The following is a 19222-nucleotide window of genomic DNA, read 5'->3' on the forward strand; positions in this document are numbered from 1 at the left end:
TTAGCTCATGGAAGACACACTTTTCTTTCTCACAATGACTGATATGAACCTGTTCAAAAATGACAAAGAAAAGGCCTATTATACTGGGACCTGCCCACTGTGATGTGCTTGGTATAGGGTATGTATCAACAGTCTGATCTTATCTGGCAGTGTTTCACAAGAACATTACCATTATTCCCAAAGTTTGTCTCTTAATTTTGTTGTAGATTACACTTACATGTCATCATGCTAATAGTGCACCTCTAAATTTGTGGAATGCACACTTCCTTGAGGTTTTCGTTGTAGGGGCACCACTCCTCTCTTGAATATGGTTTGCCATTCACCTTCCCAGCAGATAGTCAATGTGTCCTCATCATTCCACACTATGCAGTATTGCTCCCATAGACACACAATTTCCCCTTCTACTCCCCCCCCCCCCCCCCTGCTGCCCCTCGCACCCCCAAATCCCACCAGGGGCTTTGCCTGTTACTGTAACATATGGAGATGTTTTAGTAACCACTGCAGGGCATGACAGTGGAACCTCAAGACGACAGTATGCTGTGATGGGATGGATGGATGGATGTTACACCATAACACTCATTAATGGGCGATCTTTGGTACTCCTGCCACACCTCAGTGTATCAGGCTTACTCAGGCAAGCAGGGCACTGCACAAGTGGAGTGTGTAGATCTCTGCTTGTTCAAGGGAACATGTGGATCCTCACAAACATAATAGAGAATCACTTGACAAGCATTGTACAAATTCCATCACAGTTAATTGGCTGAAAACCTTGCAGCCTTTCACATTGTTTGGGCAAAAGCTGGACACATCTGCCAGTCTTTGTGGAACCCATGCCAAGTAGAAGTAACGGGACAAACTGAGTAGTGTATACACTCCCAGCAGTATTCTAAGTTGGGTCACATGAGTGCTTAGTTTACAATCACCTTTGTGATCTTGGTGGCTTTTTCTCAGTATCTTGGCAACAAACTGAAATCTGCTGCTGCTTCACCAACAAACTGAATTTGTGATCATTCAGTTTCAAACTCCCATAAATTGTTATACTAGTATTTGTATAAATTGATTGATTCCAGTTGTGACTTGTTGATACTGTAGTCATAGGGTACTCAATTTTTGCGTTTTGTATAAGTTGCCAATCTTTGCACCACTTTGAAGTTATATCAAAATCTGATTGGATATTTGTGCAGCTTCTTTGAGGCAGTGTTTTCAATATTGTATACCAGGTCATTAATATACAAAATGGACAGCAACAGTGTCAGTTCACTTCCCTGTGGCATGCCTGAAATTATTTCTAGTTCTGACAGTGACCCTCCACCCTAGAAAACATGCTGTGTCCTTTCTCCCAAAACATTATCATCCCAGTTACAAATTTCATTCAACATGATTATACTTAAATCAATAAAATTGACTTCACACTAGTCGTTGTGCAAGCATAGCATCAACAAGGTTGGCCTCTTTGCAAACAGCCACACTTTGGTATTGCAGCTATGACCACTCATGGTTATAACATAACATTAAGTCTCATCCATAAAAATTGTCATGGATAGGACCATAGCCCTTAAAACCCACATCCTTTCATCTTTTCCTCTCCTTCTCTCTTTCCTGATGAAGCAACCGTTCCACTGGTTGTGAAAGCTTGAATTTTGTGTGCATGTTTGTGTTTGTTTGTATGTCTATCAACATGCCAGTGCTTTCATTTGGTAAGTCACATCATATTTGTTTTTAGATATATTTTTCCCACGTGGAATGTTTCCCTCTATTATATTCATATCGAAATATAATGAAATATATCTATAAACAAATATGATGTAACTTACCAAACAAAAGCGTTGGTATGTTGATAGAGACACTAACAAACACAAACACGCACACAAAATTCAAGCTTTCGCAACCCACAGCTTCAAGAAAGAGGGAAGGAGAGGGAAAGACGAAAGGATGTGGGTTTTAAGGGAGAGGGTAAGGAGTCATTCCAATCCCAGGAATGGAAAGACTTACCTTAGGGGGGAAAAGGGACAGGTAGCTATACACTAGGGCACGCGTGCGTCCTCACTCACTCACTCACTCACTCACTCACTCACACACACACACACACACACACACACACACACACACACACACACACACACACACACACACACACACATCCATCCACTGATCAAAAAATGTTCAAAGGTGTGTGAAATCTTATGGGACTTAACTGCTAAGGTCACCAGTCCCTAAGCTTACACACTACTTGACCTAAATTATCCTAAGGACAAACTTACACACCTATGCCCGAGGGAGGACTCGAACCTCTGCGGGGATGAAATGATCAATTGTAATTGCAGTTAGAGATCCTCCATCCATTAACATATGGTTCGCCACTGTTAAAGGCTACCAATAAATCATCCAGAACATGCAGAAATAAACATTTCTTCACTTTCACTTGTCCTTTGTTTCCAAACCAAAATTGTAGCTACACTACCAACCAATATAATAATGCCAACTAGCATAGCTTTTGCCCTCTGCAAGATTCACAGAAGAGGTGAAGCTTACTAATTCTTCCCAGTATGAACTAGCCAAAGAAATTGCTTAATAATGAGGTAACTTAATTTGATCATTTGTTGGCAATACAAGTAGTCTGATCCTGCATATAAATTAAACGCTCTCCCCTAATGACCTTGCCATCAAATTACCCATCTCTGGCTGCCACTTCTCCTTCTGCAATGACCTCTACCTGTTCCACAATGACCTCCACTTGTTCAAATTCCGCCAATCCTTAGCCCTCACCAAAATAGTCCTGCAAAACCAATCAACCAAGCCAAAACCTGCTTGCAGTACCTTCTTTCCATCTGCAGGATTCTCCTGTTGTGCAATCCCAAATTCCCGGAACCCATAACACACATTGAAACTCCTGCTCTGCAGGAACTTGAGTGACATGCATAATGCCACCTCAAAAAGCTCTCTCTCCTGCTCACTTCCTACTCCAGCCTTGGAGTACCACTGTCCACCTTCTCTACAACCACCTCCAAACCTCCCACACGCCCCCTCATAGCTGACAAACCCTGTCTCGCAGACTTACTACACTTACTCCACCCTCCAAAACTCCCTCCCACCACAATACAGAAACGAGAACATAAACAGACCCACAACACAGCCATGAACCTTTCTTCCAGAAGCCTTAGTTCCCACAGATATATCAGTCCTTTTCAAAGGCCTCACCTTTTGCCCCACTCCCAAATTCAATCACACAGGACTTGTTGAATCTCTGCTCATGTAGACCAACACCTTCAACCTATTACCCGGAACCTAACGTTGTAATAAAAGATACCTACCATTTCCTCCACCGACACTCTACCGTTCCTGTCCCATTACCACATGGTGCCCAGCTTGTCACTAAGATGCCACCTCCCTATACACTGACATTCTCAATGCCCATGACCTTACTGCTGTTGAACACTACATTTCCCAACGCCCGACGGATTCCAAGCCAACAACCTCCTTCCTCGTTGGGATGACCAACTACATCCTCACCCACAACTACTTCTTTGAAGGCATTGCCGACAAACAAATCCTGGGTGCTGCTATGGGCACCTGCATGGCGCCATCTTATGCCAACCTAGTCATGGGCTATCTAGAGGAATCCTACCTAAAAGTCCAGTATCGTAAACCCCTCACCGGGTTCGGATTCATTGATGACATCTTTGCTATCTGGATCGATTCCTCCAGAACCTCAGCAACTTCTCCCCCATTTGCTTCACGTGGTCCTACTCAACCTAATAAGCCACCTTCCTAAATGTTGACCTCCACCTTGAAGATGGCTACATCAGTACCTCCATCCATATCAAACCTACAAACCACCGGCAATACCTCCAGTTCGACAACTACTGCCCATTCCACACTGAGAGTTCCTTCTGTACAGCCTAGACACCCATGGGCGTCACCTCTGCAGTGATGAGCAGTCACTTTCAAAATATGCTGAGGGTGTCACTGAAGTCTTCACTGACTGTAATTATCCTCTCAACCTTGTACAAAAACAAATCTCCGATGCCTTATCTTTTCAGTCTCCCATCACCTCCCAAAGTCCCATCGTTCAGTCACAGAAGAGAATTCCCCTTATAACTCAGTAACACCCATGACTGGAGCAACTGTATTACACTCTTTGCCAGGGTTTCAATTACCTCTCATCATGCCCTGAAATGAGAAATGTCCTGCCCACTATCCTTCCCACCCCTCCTCCTGTGATATTCTGCTGTCCACCAAACATACACAATATACTTGTCCATCTTTACCCAACCCCTGCTCCCAATCATATACCTCATGGCTCATACCCCTGCAATAGATCGAGATGCAAGACCTGTCCCATACATCCTCCTACCACCACCTACTCCAGTCCGGTAACTAACATCACCTATCCCATCAGAGGCAGGGCTACCTGTGAAACCAGTCATGTGGTCTACAAGCTAAGCTGCAACAGCTGTGCTGCATTCTATGTAGGCATGACAACCAACAAGCTGTCTGTCCGCATGAATGGTCAGTGACAAACTGTGGCCAAGAAACAAGTGGATCACCCTGTTGCTGAACACACTGCCAAAGATTATATCCTTCATTTCAATGTCTGCTTCACACCTTGTCATATGGATCCTTCCCACCAACACCAGGTTTTTTGAATTGTGCAGGTGGGAACTTTCCCTGCAATACATCCTATGTTCCCGTAAGCCTCCTGGCCTCAACCTTCGTTAGTTGCTGTCCTTGCCCATCCAGACCCTTCCCTGCTCTAATACCAGCATTACACAGCCGTCATTCCACCACCACACCCGGTCTTTTTATTTGTTTCTCTCTATTTCTCTTCTTTTCTTCTACTTCCTCTTCTCTTCTCTTCTCCTCTCCCCTGCCCTCCGCCTAACATACAGCACTTCACCCCACCATACTATCCTTCCCCCTCCCCACCCATGCTGCCTCCTACCCCCACCCAGACGCCACTCCTTTTGTGCACTGGTGCTACTGCTCGCAGTGTGGTTTTAGTTGCCAGAGATGGCAGTTTTTTGTGTGTGTGTGTGTGTGTGTGTGTGTGTGTGTTGTTGACGAAGGCCATTGGCTGAAAGTTTTAAGTGTGAAAGTCTTTTTGTTGTCACTCAGCATCTCTGCTATATGGTGAGTAGCAACTGTCCTCCTCATAATATTGTTCATAGATACTTTATGTGCTCCATTCCTTGGCTGTTCCCTTTATAGTTTGCATACAATGAATTCCATGCCATTTTTTGAACAGGGACCTTTTTTTAGGGGAAGAAATGGGGAGGTTAGCTGAGTTGTTTGCCATTTTTTCCAGAATTGTGCACTTTGGCTGACATTTGTTGTAGGTATGCAAATAGTGTACATTGAGGAAAGTACCTTTGCGCTTCAGAAGCTCTATGCTAAGACTGAGGCAGTCACGGCCAGAGTTAAGAGTCCCACACAGTACCATCATGAATAAAATGCAACATCCATATTTTCCATTTACAATGGGAACAAGCAGAAGAGGGTATATTACTTCAAAAATTATGCTTTTTTGAACTGCACAGATGGGACTTACCCTTACAACACATTCTCCACTCCTGGAATTATTTTGGCCTTGATCTATAGTAACCTACTGTCTCCACTCACTCCAACCAACAGTTTGCAGTCTATCTGTCCTATCACTTTCTCGATATTTTTCTCCCCTCACCTTCTTTGTGTACCAGTGCATCTACCCATCTTAATTATCCTTTCCTGCTCCTCTCCTTTTTTTGCTCCCTCTTCTGCTTCCCTGTCTCTCAGCCTCCTGATGCTGTGCCTATTGACAGTCTAGTTCCTGCATGCTCTGCCAGAAAGTGCTCTTCTTTCCCCTCACCTATACCCTGCTATCCCTTCCACCTCCCCTTCTCTTTCACCACCCTCTCCAGGTTGCTGCTTCTGTTCTAAAGACAGTTGCATTCCTGTCAAAGGTGCTGGAGTTGGTCATGTATGCATGAGATGTGCTTGCTAGTTTGAATGAAAGTGTATGTACCCTTTTCTTATGAAAGCTTTGGCCAAAAGCTAATGTGTAGCTGCCTGTCTTCAACTCAAGATGTCATTTTACAGTGAGTAGGAATCTATTTTTCCCTTATATTGTTGATATTCCAACATGGAATACTTTTTTGTTGTTTCAGGTCAAAGACTTCCGCGCACTATATGCTAAGGTCATTGTCGACAAGCATGAAGATGTCATGGCGAAATTTGGTGCTATTCTTGCCCAAGGAATAATCGATGCTGGTAAGTATTTTCATATTATACATTGTTAAAATTAAATGTATTTGTTGGTGACAAAATATTTTGTCATTATATAACAGTATTATTTTGCGTGCTTGATAACTCAAAAGGTTTGTAGCATTTTACTGTTAATATTTTTTATCTTGGCTAACTCACTTCCATTTTCTACAATCATTTGCATCAGAGGGATGCTTCGATGGGTAGCAGATTAAGAGCAAAACGCAGACTTTCCAACTATTTCTGTGTCTGTAGAGAGTGTGGACAGTTATAACCTTATTGGCTAGGTATGATTATGGGGTGTTTTTTAACTCTGAAATGAGGTTTCAGAGGTTGTTAGTGAGCCACTAGAGGCGAGCTGAGCTGTCTTTAGACACATGAAAGGCTCCTAGAACTATTTTGCACGACCATTTAGCAGGAGTTCCTTGTATTGAGTACACAGTGCTTGCTAAAAATTGTCGCTACATTTTAGGTGGCTGGTAAAACTTGTTTGCCAGGTGTAAAACACAAGATTAATGTATTTTGTTTCATACAAAATAGAGCTTACCGTTACCATTTTGTAATGCTGTGACATCTGACATAGGCCTCTGAGGCCATTTTATGTTATTTACACAGTAGTCTTCACTAACAATTCATTGCTCCTGGCTCGTAAGTATTCAGCAGCAGTGTGCACATGTATGTTAATGGTTTTTTATTGTTGAGTGAGATAATTGTCGGTGGACTTAGGTACTCGGCTTTCACAGGTGGGCGCAATGTGACGGTGTCTCTGCAGTCACGCACGGGCCACACAAACATGCTGGCTGTGGTGGGTGTGCTGGTGTTCACACAATACTGGTACTGGTTTCCACTGGCACACTGCCTCGCGCTCGCCTTCTCGCCCACCTGCCTCATTGCACTCAACGCTCAGCTCAAGGTGAGATCACCAGTGCCGATGCTGCAAACACCGTAGCTGCTGCAACCTGTTCTACTGTCGGACTGTGACTCTGTCTCTCTCTCTCTCCCCAGATGCCCAAGATGGAATTCCGCTCGAATGCGCGGCCATCACTGTTCGCGTATCCGCCCCCACTGGAAGAGAAGAAGCGTGAAGAGCGTGAGAAGGTGACAACAGCCGTACTGAGCATTGCAGCCAGGGCGCGTCGCCGGCACCGTGAGACTGCTGCTGCTACTGCTGCTGCCACTACATCCGCCGCTGAAAAGATGGAAGTGGTCAGTAGCGCCGCCCCTGCTGCTCGCATCCCGACGTCCTTCTCCCTCAAGGTGGCGCACATTTCTAGACCATCAATATCTGCTACACCTAGTCACATAATGGCAACATTTCTTGATTTTTCTCACCACATTAGTGCAAATGGTTGCTCAAGCATTTGATATACATCAGTTGTCATCAATGTTGAGTCTAAAGTACCGGAATGGCGCTGGTCGGGCAGTCTTCTCTGGATTGTGATGTCAGAGGGAGTTATCGAAAGCTCGCTTTGCTGTTTGTTTCTGAAGTGGTAAGAAAATGACTGTTATTTCATGTGTAGTGAATGTTGACAAGTGGAGAGCTTGGCATCCTTTCTTCTATACTGCCTGCAGCAACACGTTCCAGGAATGATATGTGCAAACGCTTAGCTACCACAGTGGCTACAATCTCTATTTTTGATTTTCTATACTCGTCTCGCTTGACTGTAGACAGTGCCATTTTTGGGCTGCCTTAAGAAAGTTTGTCTCTCTTCGGTGTGGAGAACTTCGTCACAACAATCCTTTAGCAATGTTGAATGTCGTCAATCTTAACACTTTTCCATCTGCACTTCTTGTAGAAATTTATTCGCTTGGCGCAGGCAACACTAATTTGGATTACTTGGCTTGGCACTGGCCACTCGTCACCTTTCTGTTGATGACAAGCTTCAAACACATTGACTTTTGCATGCTTTAATTTTTCTGGAAATCCTCTATTTTGCCGTATCGTTCCACAAACTCGAATTTTCTTTTCAAGTAACTTCTCTGCTAGTTTTACACTGTTATAATAATTATCTCTGTATAGGTGATGCCACTTTCCATAAGAAGGTTTCAGTAGTTCCATCATTGTTTTCTAAAGTTTGTTCAGCACCGGAGTATATATTGAATGAGGAAATGTATCCCGTACTCGAATCGCACAGCATCCGATGAGTATGCCTTATTTTGTAATTTTTGATGGATTGTAAACTTTAAAATTTACTGTCCACGCCATAATTCCTTCATCAAATGAGATGTTTTGACTTTGATGAAACGTTTCTTTAAAATTTTTGGAATCAGGTTACGAATTGCACTTTGAAATGCCGGTTGGCATTATCTGGTTTATTGTTGTTGTCAGAAAAATGTAAAAATGATAATATTTGTCTGAATCTCTTGCGGGAAATCGTTTTGCGAAATATCAGTGTGTCTATCAATGGATTCGTTGACCAGTAATCATTTTACAATTCCCATAAGGATAGCAAGCTCAAACCATTTTCTATGTTTGGGTCCCATAACGTTGACAAATTTGACATTTTGTTGTCCACTTTTCTTCTATTGCAATTATGACTGTAGTACTTGTTGGTTCCATTGCTAATATATTCAAATAGATTCTTCCCAATATATAATTCTATGATATCCTCATGCTCTGTGTATTTTGGGGAAATATGTGTGGACCTGGAGAGCTTTCAAATTTATTGTTGGTCCTTGGTAAATCAAAGTCTGACCACAGTGCACTGTCTTCTTCGCCTGATTCATCCAAATCAGTTGGCAGCCATGACATCTGCTGAATTCCTCTTGGACGTATCTCACTATCTTCTAACAATTCTTCTTCACTTTCATATTATTATTATTATTATTATTATTTTATGTCCAGTGTCTTCTTCCCAATCGGTCAAGTCATCCAGAACCTCAGACAAGATGTCTGCGCATTCATCGTAAATAATCATATCGTCTCTTTCGTCTGCCATGATGAAAGTGCAAAAGTACTTATAAAAACAAAGAACTTGTTCATGTGTGTAACTTATTGTTACCTAAACAAAACACCAACAGAATGAGAAAGATACTGCTGTCGCCGGCCACTGAGCGATACTATGCGCACGACACCACTATGGTGTCACCGGAGGGCAAAATGTTAAGTATAATGAACCGTGTGTAACTCTGGTTTAGTGCTCTGTGGCTTCTACATATTTGTTGGAGCAGCTGAATTTTGTACAGGTGCCATTTATGCTGCGATAAAATTTGCAGTATGGAGATATGGCTAACCCTAAATTCTTGTGACAGGCGACGAGTATTCCCTTGCGGACTCCTGCTACATGATGCCAACACGCTCACTGTTGTTGCTTAATCGGTGGCGGATTTTGGTCTTCCAGCTTTAGGTTTATCTGCGACAGAACCTGTTGCTCGGGATTTGGCCAAAAACTTGGCAACTGTGCTGTGAGTGATGGGCTGTCTGGTTGGGTGACGACTGTTGAAATCCTCAGCAATGACCCATGTGCTTCTTTCTCCTGATATCAAGATGATTTCAAAATGTTCTTCATATGTTATGGACATTTTGTAACCTGTAAATAAGGAAACAATGATTAAAACAGTAGTATGAGTAAGTGATAACTAACAGTTAAACACATGTAACATATCATGCATGGGATAGTCACTTTGCACCATTTCAGACTCCATTTTGTGACTTCTCTATACGTAATACTCACGCTGCTGAACATACCACTGCTGCCGCAAGTAATGGGCTATAACCCGAGAATGAATAAAGCTATGTTTAAAATATCAACGGCATTGTTTTACTGGTGAAATTCTCTATCTGTTTGATATGTCTCATGACCACATTCACATATGAAATTTTGGAGTTAAATCCAAGATGGCGGCTTTCAAGATGGTCGCCATGTTGGTGGCATATCCTATAAAGTTTCTCCCTTTCTCCATTCCCGTTCCTCGTGTGTAGGGACTCTGTTTTCTTGTTTGCTACTCCATTTGGATTTTATCAGGGTGTTTGTGGACTTTCGGACCACCCTGTAAATAATTAATTCCAAGGAAAAAAAGTATTAAGATCAGAGAGAAAGATTCCTCCTTGCTCTGTATCAGAATGAAAACGGCATTACCCTTGCCAGCAACAAGCACTGTAAGTGAATGAAACAAGTTTTGTTTCCAAACAAGGAAGAAAAGCACATATTGTCCACATTTGCACTGTCTTGCAGTACAGATACCATGATAAATGAGAATATGCAGTCACATGAAATGTGATTACTCTTTGATGGAATGCTGTATTCAATGGGTCCCTGATGCCAAATTACTCAGAAAATATTTGAATAATGATAATTAAAACCAACAGCTGTATTGTAATCCAATGTCATGTATTATAATATGCTACCAATTTTGATGCCAAAAAGGGTCGTCTCAGACCCCTAGCATAATCTGGCATCAGCCTATGAGCCATATTGACAAAGACCAACAAAAGTCTTCAAATGGAAACAGTGTAACTTATTAAGCATGTATGCCAGTATGTGCAACCAATAAAGACCTTGTTGGTTGTACATGTTGGCATACATTAAAAATGATGATTAATCTGAGGCAGCAGTTGTGTTAGACCAGTCCACATAACTAATTGCCTTGGATGAGTGCTGGCTGTATTGCTGTGACCTGAGCAGTGGAAACATGTGAATTCACCACTGCCAAAAAATGCAAAGATCAGAGGTAAGGTGAATGTTTTTTAGGGCTGCCACAGTGTGTTTCCAATGGATTTTGTCTGTAAGAAGCATAGTGCCAAAATCTCACATGCTGCTTTCTTTGGCTATCAAATTTCACCTCGTCCCCTTTATTGCCATGTCACAGTACTTAGTGATGTATTCTGGATTACTCAGATGAAGACACCATTGTTGGAATGCATTTTCAAAATGACTGAAGGTGATTTTTGAGGTAGTGTGTTTCATAAGCAGTTAAATGCAGACTTCTACAACCAAGGTCTCCATCAAGTCATTTATCAGTGGGGAAAATGTCGCATTGAACGGTGAATGTGTGGAGGAGGACTGACACAGTCAGCATGTATCATGACCACAGTTTGATTTTCCTGAAGTGATAACTGGTGATTATCCCTCAAACATGCTGTTTAATTATGGTGGGTGTGGAATTAGAGAAATGTTGGTGGGTTGTGAGTCGTGCCTGAACAGTTGTCGATAGAGCACTTGCCACTGTCGATAAAGCATTTGCCCACAAAATGCAGAGGTTTCAGGTTAGACACTCTGTCCGGCACAGTTTTAATCTTTTAGGAAGTTTCAGCATCCTCAGAGCCACATTTTTAATTTAACCTCAAAAATATTTGAATGAAATGGATACATATAAAGATGTCGATCTGGTAACAAGTAAATGGAAGTTATGTAACCTAAAATGAAGTTGAAAAATAAATCTGCACACAAAATCGACTGTGGTACAATGATGGTTTTTGCTACAGAAGTAATTAGAAACCAAGACTGTGAGGATGATTCATCAGTTATCGGGAACCTTTGTACGTGTCCCTGTGTGTTCTGAATGTGTTTACGCGTTCAAAGTACCGGGTAGAAGACTGGTGATGCGGGTAAACATGTTCAGAGCACACAGGGACAGGTGCAAAGGCGCGTGCGTTAACACATCGAGAGTGGTTAAAGGGTAAAATCACTTGAAATGTATTGAAGAATGGAGTGATGATAATTTGATTGTAATCTAATCTTACTATTGTACTGCATAAGCAGTTAGTCTGAGTTCAAACAGTAGACTTACATATGGTGTAAGTAGTTTTATTGAATGAGAACACTGCAGTGCACAGCAGTTTTCTACCGAACTGTAATTAATTTCTAATTAATAACGGTTTAAGACCAGAATAAAAAGGTTAGCTCACAGGACTCACATTTGGGAGGATGGCAGTTAAAATCCCCATCTGGCCATCTTGATATATATTTTCTGTGGTTTTCCCAAATTGTCTAGGTAAACGCTGAGGTGGCTTGTTTTGAAAAGGGCACAGCTGATTTCATTACCCACCCTATCATAAAAATCTGAATTTTTGATCTGTCTCCAATGACCTCAGTGTTGATGAGATGGTAAACTGTGCATACTTTCTTTCTTGGTTTCAGATTGTGAACATAGAGCACTTTTATGTAATGTAAAGAAAATATCAACAATAATTAGAATGCGACATAATTCTGATGAGGTGTACAATGTGTAGGAGTACACATACCATTATTTGTAATATTTGTTGCTAATGCATTGTAGGTATATATTAAATGTCTCTCTCTCTCTCTCTCTCTCTCTCTCTCTCTCTCTCTCTCTCTCAAACACTTGGAATAATAAATTGCACAGTCTTGAAACTGTCACATAACAAGTAATGTTTTATGCATAGGAGGAGGACAAGGATGAAACAAAGGATAAGAAGGAGGACACAAAGGATAAAAAGGATGAGAAGAAGGATGATAAAAAAGATGAAAAGAAGAAAGGTGGCAAGGATGAAGAAAAAAAAGAAGCTGAGCCATCATTTGAAATGTTAAGCAATCCAGCTCGTGTTATGAAACCACAGCTGAAAGTTCTGCAGTTGCCAGAAGGGTGTTCGTACACTCCACTGAAGGACCTGACCATCGGAGGCATCATCATGGTGCGCCAGCTGCGGCCTGGTGCTGAGGAAGAGCTCGTGGAACCTGTAGCAGGTGAGTCTCACGGCAGTGAAGGGGGGGAAAATAAGTGTTTTAGGGGTGATTCAGCAAATGTCAATAGTAAACCAGTTGCAATCATGGAGGTCAGAAATAATAAACTGGTGAGAGTTGTGTGGAGTGAATGAGCAAAGTTTATGTGTATGAATGCTAGACCATGTATAGACACCATTTAGTGAAAATAAAGGGCTATTGAGAACTGGAAGATAAAATACAGCTACTGAATATTATTGTTGATGATGATGTTGACTAATTATTATTATTATGAATTGTCAACCAAAGAACTAATGAAAATGACACTGTGAATAAGATGTAAAAATGAAGGTAAGGAGAGTATAGGGTCCAGCCAGTAAGTCTAATGGTGGCATTAACTTAGAAGAGTTGCCCATCTCACAAATGAATTGGTCACTGCAGAAAGGTCATGAGTCAACTTTTTTACAAAGCAAGTTATGTACACTCCATGTGGAAAGATCACAAATATTGACTTGTGCCCTTTTTGCAGTGGATATATTCTGTCTGACGTCCTCCGTATCGGCAGCTCCCTTAGCCCTTCTCATTTTTGTCTTGCAGTTTTTCAGCTTTCACGTTTCATTTCCTCTGTCTTTTCCTCTTGCCCATGCCCTGTTTTCTAGATTTCTTCAATTTTATTAAAAACTGCATTTAATTTTTAGTGTTCATGCCTCAGTCAGCAAAAATGGAACCCTTATAGTGTTGTTTTGTTGTCCATTTGTCTGTCTGTTAAAAAGGTTAGACATATCAGATTGAAACAAGTCACATACTGAGGCCTGTGGTCCCTTGGCGGTGTTAAAAACTGAAGCTTCTAAACCAATGCAATTGAAAGACACAGCCATTTATGTCACACACAGTTTCATTTTTGTCACATACTTTGATACTCAAAAATTCGCTGACCAAAACCTGTAGGGTGCATCCCATTGACTTAGAAACATGAAATTTGGTAGGAAGCAAGGTTTTACGGTATATGTAAATGGGGAAAATCTGAAAATTGTTTATTTGTATTTGTCACACAAAAATATTTCTTTTGCCATTTGTTAACCGACTTCAATTTAAAATTAAATACTCTTGAAAGTCTGGAAATTCCCGCGAATGATACCTTATCAGTATCAGTGTTGATGACAGGAAAAAATGGTAAAGTTTCTTGTTTCCTGGTGTGAATGAACCGTCTATATACACAATTAAGTTTGTACGGAACCCTCAGAGCACGAGTCCTACTTGCACCTGGCCAGTTTTTTTAATAAACTATTCTGTCATCTATTCCATTTTCAAATCAACATCTGTATTACTCATTTGAAAAAAGGGTTCTTGCTCATTTGTATTAACCACGTTCTCCTCTTTATACTCCATCAAAACTCTTAACCGATGTAATACATTCTTTTAAAAATCTTCTCGTGGTATGACTTCTGTTTCTTTTGCAACAAATGTGGTTTGTGTTTCTGTAGTAGCATTGCATGTCAGACAGAAATTGTTGATGATGAAAGGTTATCATGCGATAAAAGAGAAATGATAGCTGTCTGGAATAACTTTTTCTTTTCATGACAGTGGCAGTGTGTCTTTGCAATACTAGCTGTTTGGCAATAACTGTATCTGCACAGGAGGTTGGTGAACATGGACTCACTCTCCAGTATAACATGGAATAGCATACCATTCCAATCCTCATTTAGCTAATGTTTTTACTGAAATGTTACACAGAACTTATTGACTTGAGTGAGTGATGGAAGCACATAAAGTAACCTACACGACATTGACATTTATCATATGTACCGTTTTGTATCAGTGCAACATTTATCATGTTTGCAATTTTATATCAGCCTCACAATTGTACCCTGCTACTACTGTTGTTGGTAACATGAGGTGTTACCTAAGTAATATTAGGATGTATAATGTAAGATAGACCAATTTTCGTTAAATTCTATATCTAAACCATTTATTAAAATTCTTTTACAGCGTTTGGTCCAAAATCAGATGAAGACAAGGAGCCAGAACCTCCCGAGCCATTTGAATACACGGAAGATTAAAAGATATTTATTATTTATCAATAAGTTGTTACTGAACAGTTTTCAAATTGTGTCATAATTGAAAAAGAACTGTTTTGATAATATAGAAATAATGCATTTTTTCTAAAATAAATGTATGTTTAAGGAACAATAAATGAAATTTCCCACAATAGATTTGCGTTATTTCACTAATATAACAGGCCTCGCATGTTTCTTTGACAGCACAAAATTAATTTAGATCTGTTTAGCAGAAACTAATGCTCTAAAAACATGAGACTTTTCGTCTCCTCAGTGGGCAAGTTTTGTGGCACTATGAAAAGTGTTGCAGACAAGCACAATTCCATGCACACTTCAAGTACATAGAGGTGGGCCTGCAGTACATCTAGTCTCTAACGAAATTTCCTGTCAACAATCAGTTGTAGTTACAAAAAAACAATAATAATATTCAAAACTATAATACTACGTTTGCCCCCTCCATCATTCAGCCTTCATATAGCATGAAAAGGTGTAAGGTACTGAGCCATAAAAATCGTATGATCACTTTCCCAGCATTTTGATTAATGTAATAGACATAAAATTAATGTGAAACAGAAACTGCTCCTCCTCCTCCTCCTCCTCCTCCTCCTCCTCCTTAACAGCCATAGAATAATTCTGGAAAGTTCAATACTAAAGAGAGTGTGTGTGTGTGTGTGTGTGTGTGTGTGTGTGTGTGTGTGTGTGTGTGTGTGTGTGTGTGTGTGTGTGTGTGTGTGTGTGTGTGTTTTGTCGGGAAGGACAATGTCTGCAGACAGCAATTTCCTACTAATTGTACGTGTTTCTTTGTTACTATGGTATTAAATAAGTAGCCATTTAACAGCTTGTGTGTGTGTGATATTCCTTGTCTGCATTGTACCAGTTCCCTCACTTGTTCCTTCTTAGTGCTCTGTACCAAGAGCAAATTCTCCCTTTTCTCCAGTATTATAAATGAAGAAAGAGAGGGAGAGATCAGAAAAATATATATACAGGGTGGCTCACTTAAGTGTTTCGGCACAAATATTTCCGCTACAAAAATAGATATTCAAAAATAAGTTTTACTGGTATAAATGTAAGGCAGGGGCTCATGAAAATTAATACGACGAGATATTTTAAAATGCAAGCAAGTTTAGTTTCAACACAAACTTAAGTTTTTCTTTTAAATGGACACTCCATATTATTTCTTACACAATAAACAACACAAAAAATCACTAAAAGAATGGCATTGGTTGCATCTCAATACATCAATTACATCCCAAAAAATTTGCAAAGCGAAGTTGATGCTTGAAGTAAATGAAACATGCTGTAATTGCACATCTTGAGACATAACTGTGGACCCCATGTCACTCATAATCGTGGTGCAATTGATGTATGTAATGTTACTTTCACTGTTGTCATGAGGGCCAAAAGTATTAATAGGGTTTCCTGCTGTAAACATTGATATGTTGGTATCACACATGCATCTCTGGATGTGCAATAGTGGCGTATTTTGTTTATTTGAAGCTTCAACTTTGTTTTGTAATTTCTCAGTATGTAATTTATGTATTGCGATGGCAGCCAATACCATTCATACACATGTTACTGATTGCATGACAAATAATATAGAGGGGCAGTTTAAAAAAAAAAATGTAAGTGCGTGGTGAAACTTCTGTTGTTGTTTTCTACATTTATGAAGTAAGACACTTCCCCAAAATAGGAGCAGTTTTGCAGTTATTCTTGTATACACCTTGATGGGCAGGGATGTAATCAGAATTCTGTAGAAAACAGCAACAGAAGTTTCACCACAAACTTACTATATTCACAGTTTTATTTCATCTGCCTTCTACCAGTTTCAGTATGGAGTACCACCATTACATTGTCCTATGGTCAAAAAATCACAGAACATACCTAAAACACTCTTTAAGAAATATTTACAGTATTGTTTTTGGCATGATAGTAAATGTGATATAAAGGGCAACCTCCCAGCCCCTTACCCCTTAAAAAATACTTTTACTATGTATGATTGTAGGGTTGCCAGTGATGGTACTTGGTACTGAAACTGGTAGTTTGTATACAAAATAAGTGTAACTACAAATGATAGGAAATAATATTTAGCGATTGTCTTGGTCACTGTTCCAAACCACAGTGTGTTGGGAATATGTAAGGTGCTAATGAGGTACCTGAACCTGCTTTCAGAGGCAACTGAAACACTCTGAGGACTAGTATTAGAACATAAATTGTAAGTAATCAATACACATTTACAGGTTGTTTTAAAAATTAATAGAAGTAGTAAATGAATGACATATAGTTTCTTTGAAAGAGGTAATGGGTCCATGTGATTTATAATAAATATGCAGTGTCAGACTTCCTTATGGTGAACATAACAAGTGTGGCACCATTTGGTCGCTGACATAAGCAAAAGACAGATCAGAATCATGAACAAATAAACACAATAATAAGACTGATGTTTGAATCAATTTCAAAAGTATGCAATTCACATGAAAAATGCTAAATAGTATTTCTTAACTAAAGGAAGCAATGGAAATTGGCTTTGCAACATATTACAACATAACGGCAGATTGTGAGAGTAGGAAAATAAATGTTGTTACTAACACCACACTTCTCATTGGTACAATTCACTCCAACTCAAAACAGATAGAGAAGTGAAAGGCCATTGACTATATAAATTGTGTGTCTAACAGTAGTACAAAATTACAGTCAGTACCAGAATAGTAAGCAGGATGGAGGTCACTGTGGGAACAATTACGCTAACTTGTATCACTGGTGAAATACTGTAATAACGGAGCAGCTTAATCCATTGGGATTTTTTGCTGTTCCTGCACCATCAACTGATTCAAGGACTAGACTTATTTCATGTCATTAGTATATGAGAGACTGGATAATGCAGGATCTGCACTGACAGTCCGTTGTAAGAGAAAACTTAAATTTGGGAACCAATAATAGGAACTGTTTGATAGTGGCATTAAGAATGAGGAGAATTTGGAACCAGGTCTCTGGGTGCCACAACAAGATGCTTTGAGTAAAAGTCTCCTACTATTCAAAGATACTTCGTACATTGGTAGAGTGAAAGTTCTATCACAATACTAACAGGTTGTTATGCAGTAGAGCACAGATGTGTTAATTTGACTGCCAGTTGAAGACATGGTGGTTGTTTGGTTTTGGCTAATAGTACACAGATTTCACAAATCGAGCTGTTGGTGTATAATGTTAAATTGGTAAAAATGTATTGCTGATTCTGTAACTCTCCAGAAGATGGAGTGGTATGTGTGTATCTCAGCTGACAATTAGGTAGTTCTTTGTTTGCCAAGCCTTTTTAATTCTTTATTACTCCAACTAGCTACAGCAGTTACAGGCACACACTCTCGTCCAGTGGTATACCCTGGCATTGTTCCCTGTGGCCCATATGGTGTTGGTGGGCAAAATCTGTAGTGCTGGTTAGTGGCGCAGAGGCATGTTGGCACAGTGCCCTAATCTCGGAAGCTAGGTGCATAAGAGGTGAGGTGGTGATGAAGGCTGTGCGCAGATGCTGGAATGGTCTGGCAGTGTAGCAGCAATTGGTTACAATCACAAGCCATGACATCTGTGCTGTGGCTCAAATGCTGCATATGAATAATGCCCTGGTGACTGACTGGCCATCTGGCAATGAAGGACTGTAGCACTGGCTGATGCATTGCTGCATCGATTGGTCATCACTAGAGCCTTGCCACATATTGATGTAACATGTGGCTCATTCTGCATGTCAGCTGTGTCGTCATGCACTTGCTTTTGATGAAGTAATTGGAATACAGTCTCTCAAATTTCCTTAATGTCGTGGCATAGCCACAACAGCGGTGTGAATATGATGTTCGAGATGCCTACAAATAGCGCTCCTGATGATATGTGAATTCTAAGATACAACTGAGTATAACCTAAGGCAAGTGACAATGCAATCAGTACAAAGTGAAGAGGTGACATTCATGTCATTTTTCATACGATATTAATAGTTGCCTCCCCCCACGAACCATGGACCTTGCCGTTGGTGGGGAGGCTTGCGTGCCTCAGCGATACAGATGGCCGTACCGTAGGTGCAACCACAACGGAGGGGTATCTGTTGAGAGGCCAGACAAACGTGTGGTTCCTGAAGAGGGGCAGCAGCCTTTTCAGTAGTTGCAGGGGCAACAGTCTGGATGATTGACTGATCTGGCCTTGCAACATTAACCAAAACGGCCTTGCTGTGCTGGTACTGCGAACGGCTGAAAGCAAGGGGAAACTACAGCCGTAATTTTTCCCGAGGACATGCAGCTTTACTGTATGATTAAATGATGATGG

General features: G+C 40.6%; 1 protein-coding gene across 2 annotated transcripts in view; it reads left to right on the forward strand.

The window, feature by feature from the left end:
- The window catches only part of LOC126336299 (26S proteasome non-ATPase regulatory subunit 1), a 330884-nt gene extending 315808 nt beyond the window's left edge, over positions 1–15076 (forward strand). The window contains exons 14-18 of one of the 2 annotated variants that reach the window (XM_049999836.1): positions 6144–6246; positions 6984–7153; positions 7246–7497; positions 12587–12887; positions 14853–15076. In XM_049999836.1, the coding sequence (XP_049855793.1) occupies positions 6144–6246; positions 6984–7153; positions 7246–7497; positions 12587–12887; positions 14853–14923 (897 nt within the window). In that variant the 3' untranslated portion in view covers positions 14924–15076. The remainder of the gene's footprint in view (positions 1–6143; positions 6247–6983; positions 7154–7245; positions 7498–12586; positions 12888–14852) is intronic. The other variant, XM_049999837.1, reaches the window with a different exon arrangement.
- The last annotated feature ends 4146 nt before the right edge of the window (positions 15077–19222 follow it).

Source organism: Schistocerca gregaria, chromosome 2, assembly GCF_023897955.1.
Source record: "Schistocerca gregaria isolate iqSchGreg1 chromosome 2, iqSchGreg1.2, whole genome shotgun sequence".
Classification (NCBI taxonomy): Eukaryota; Metazoa; Arthropoda; class Insecta; order Orthoptera; family Acrididae; genus Schistocerca; species Schistocerca gregaria.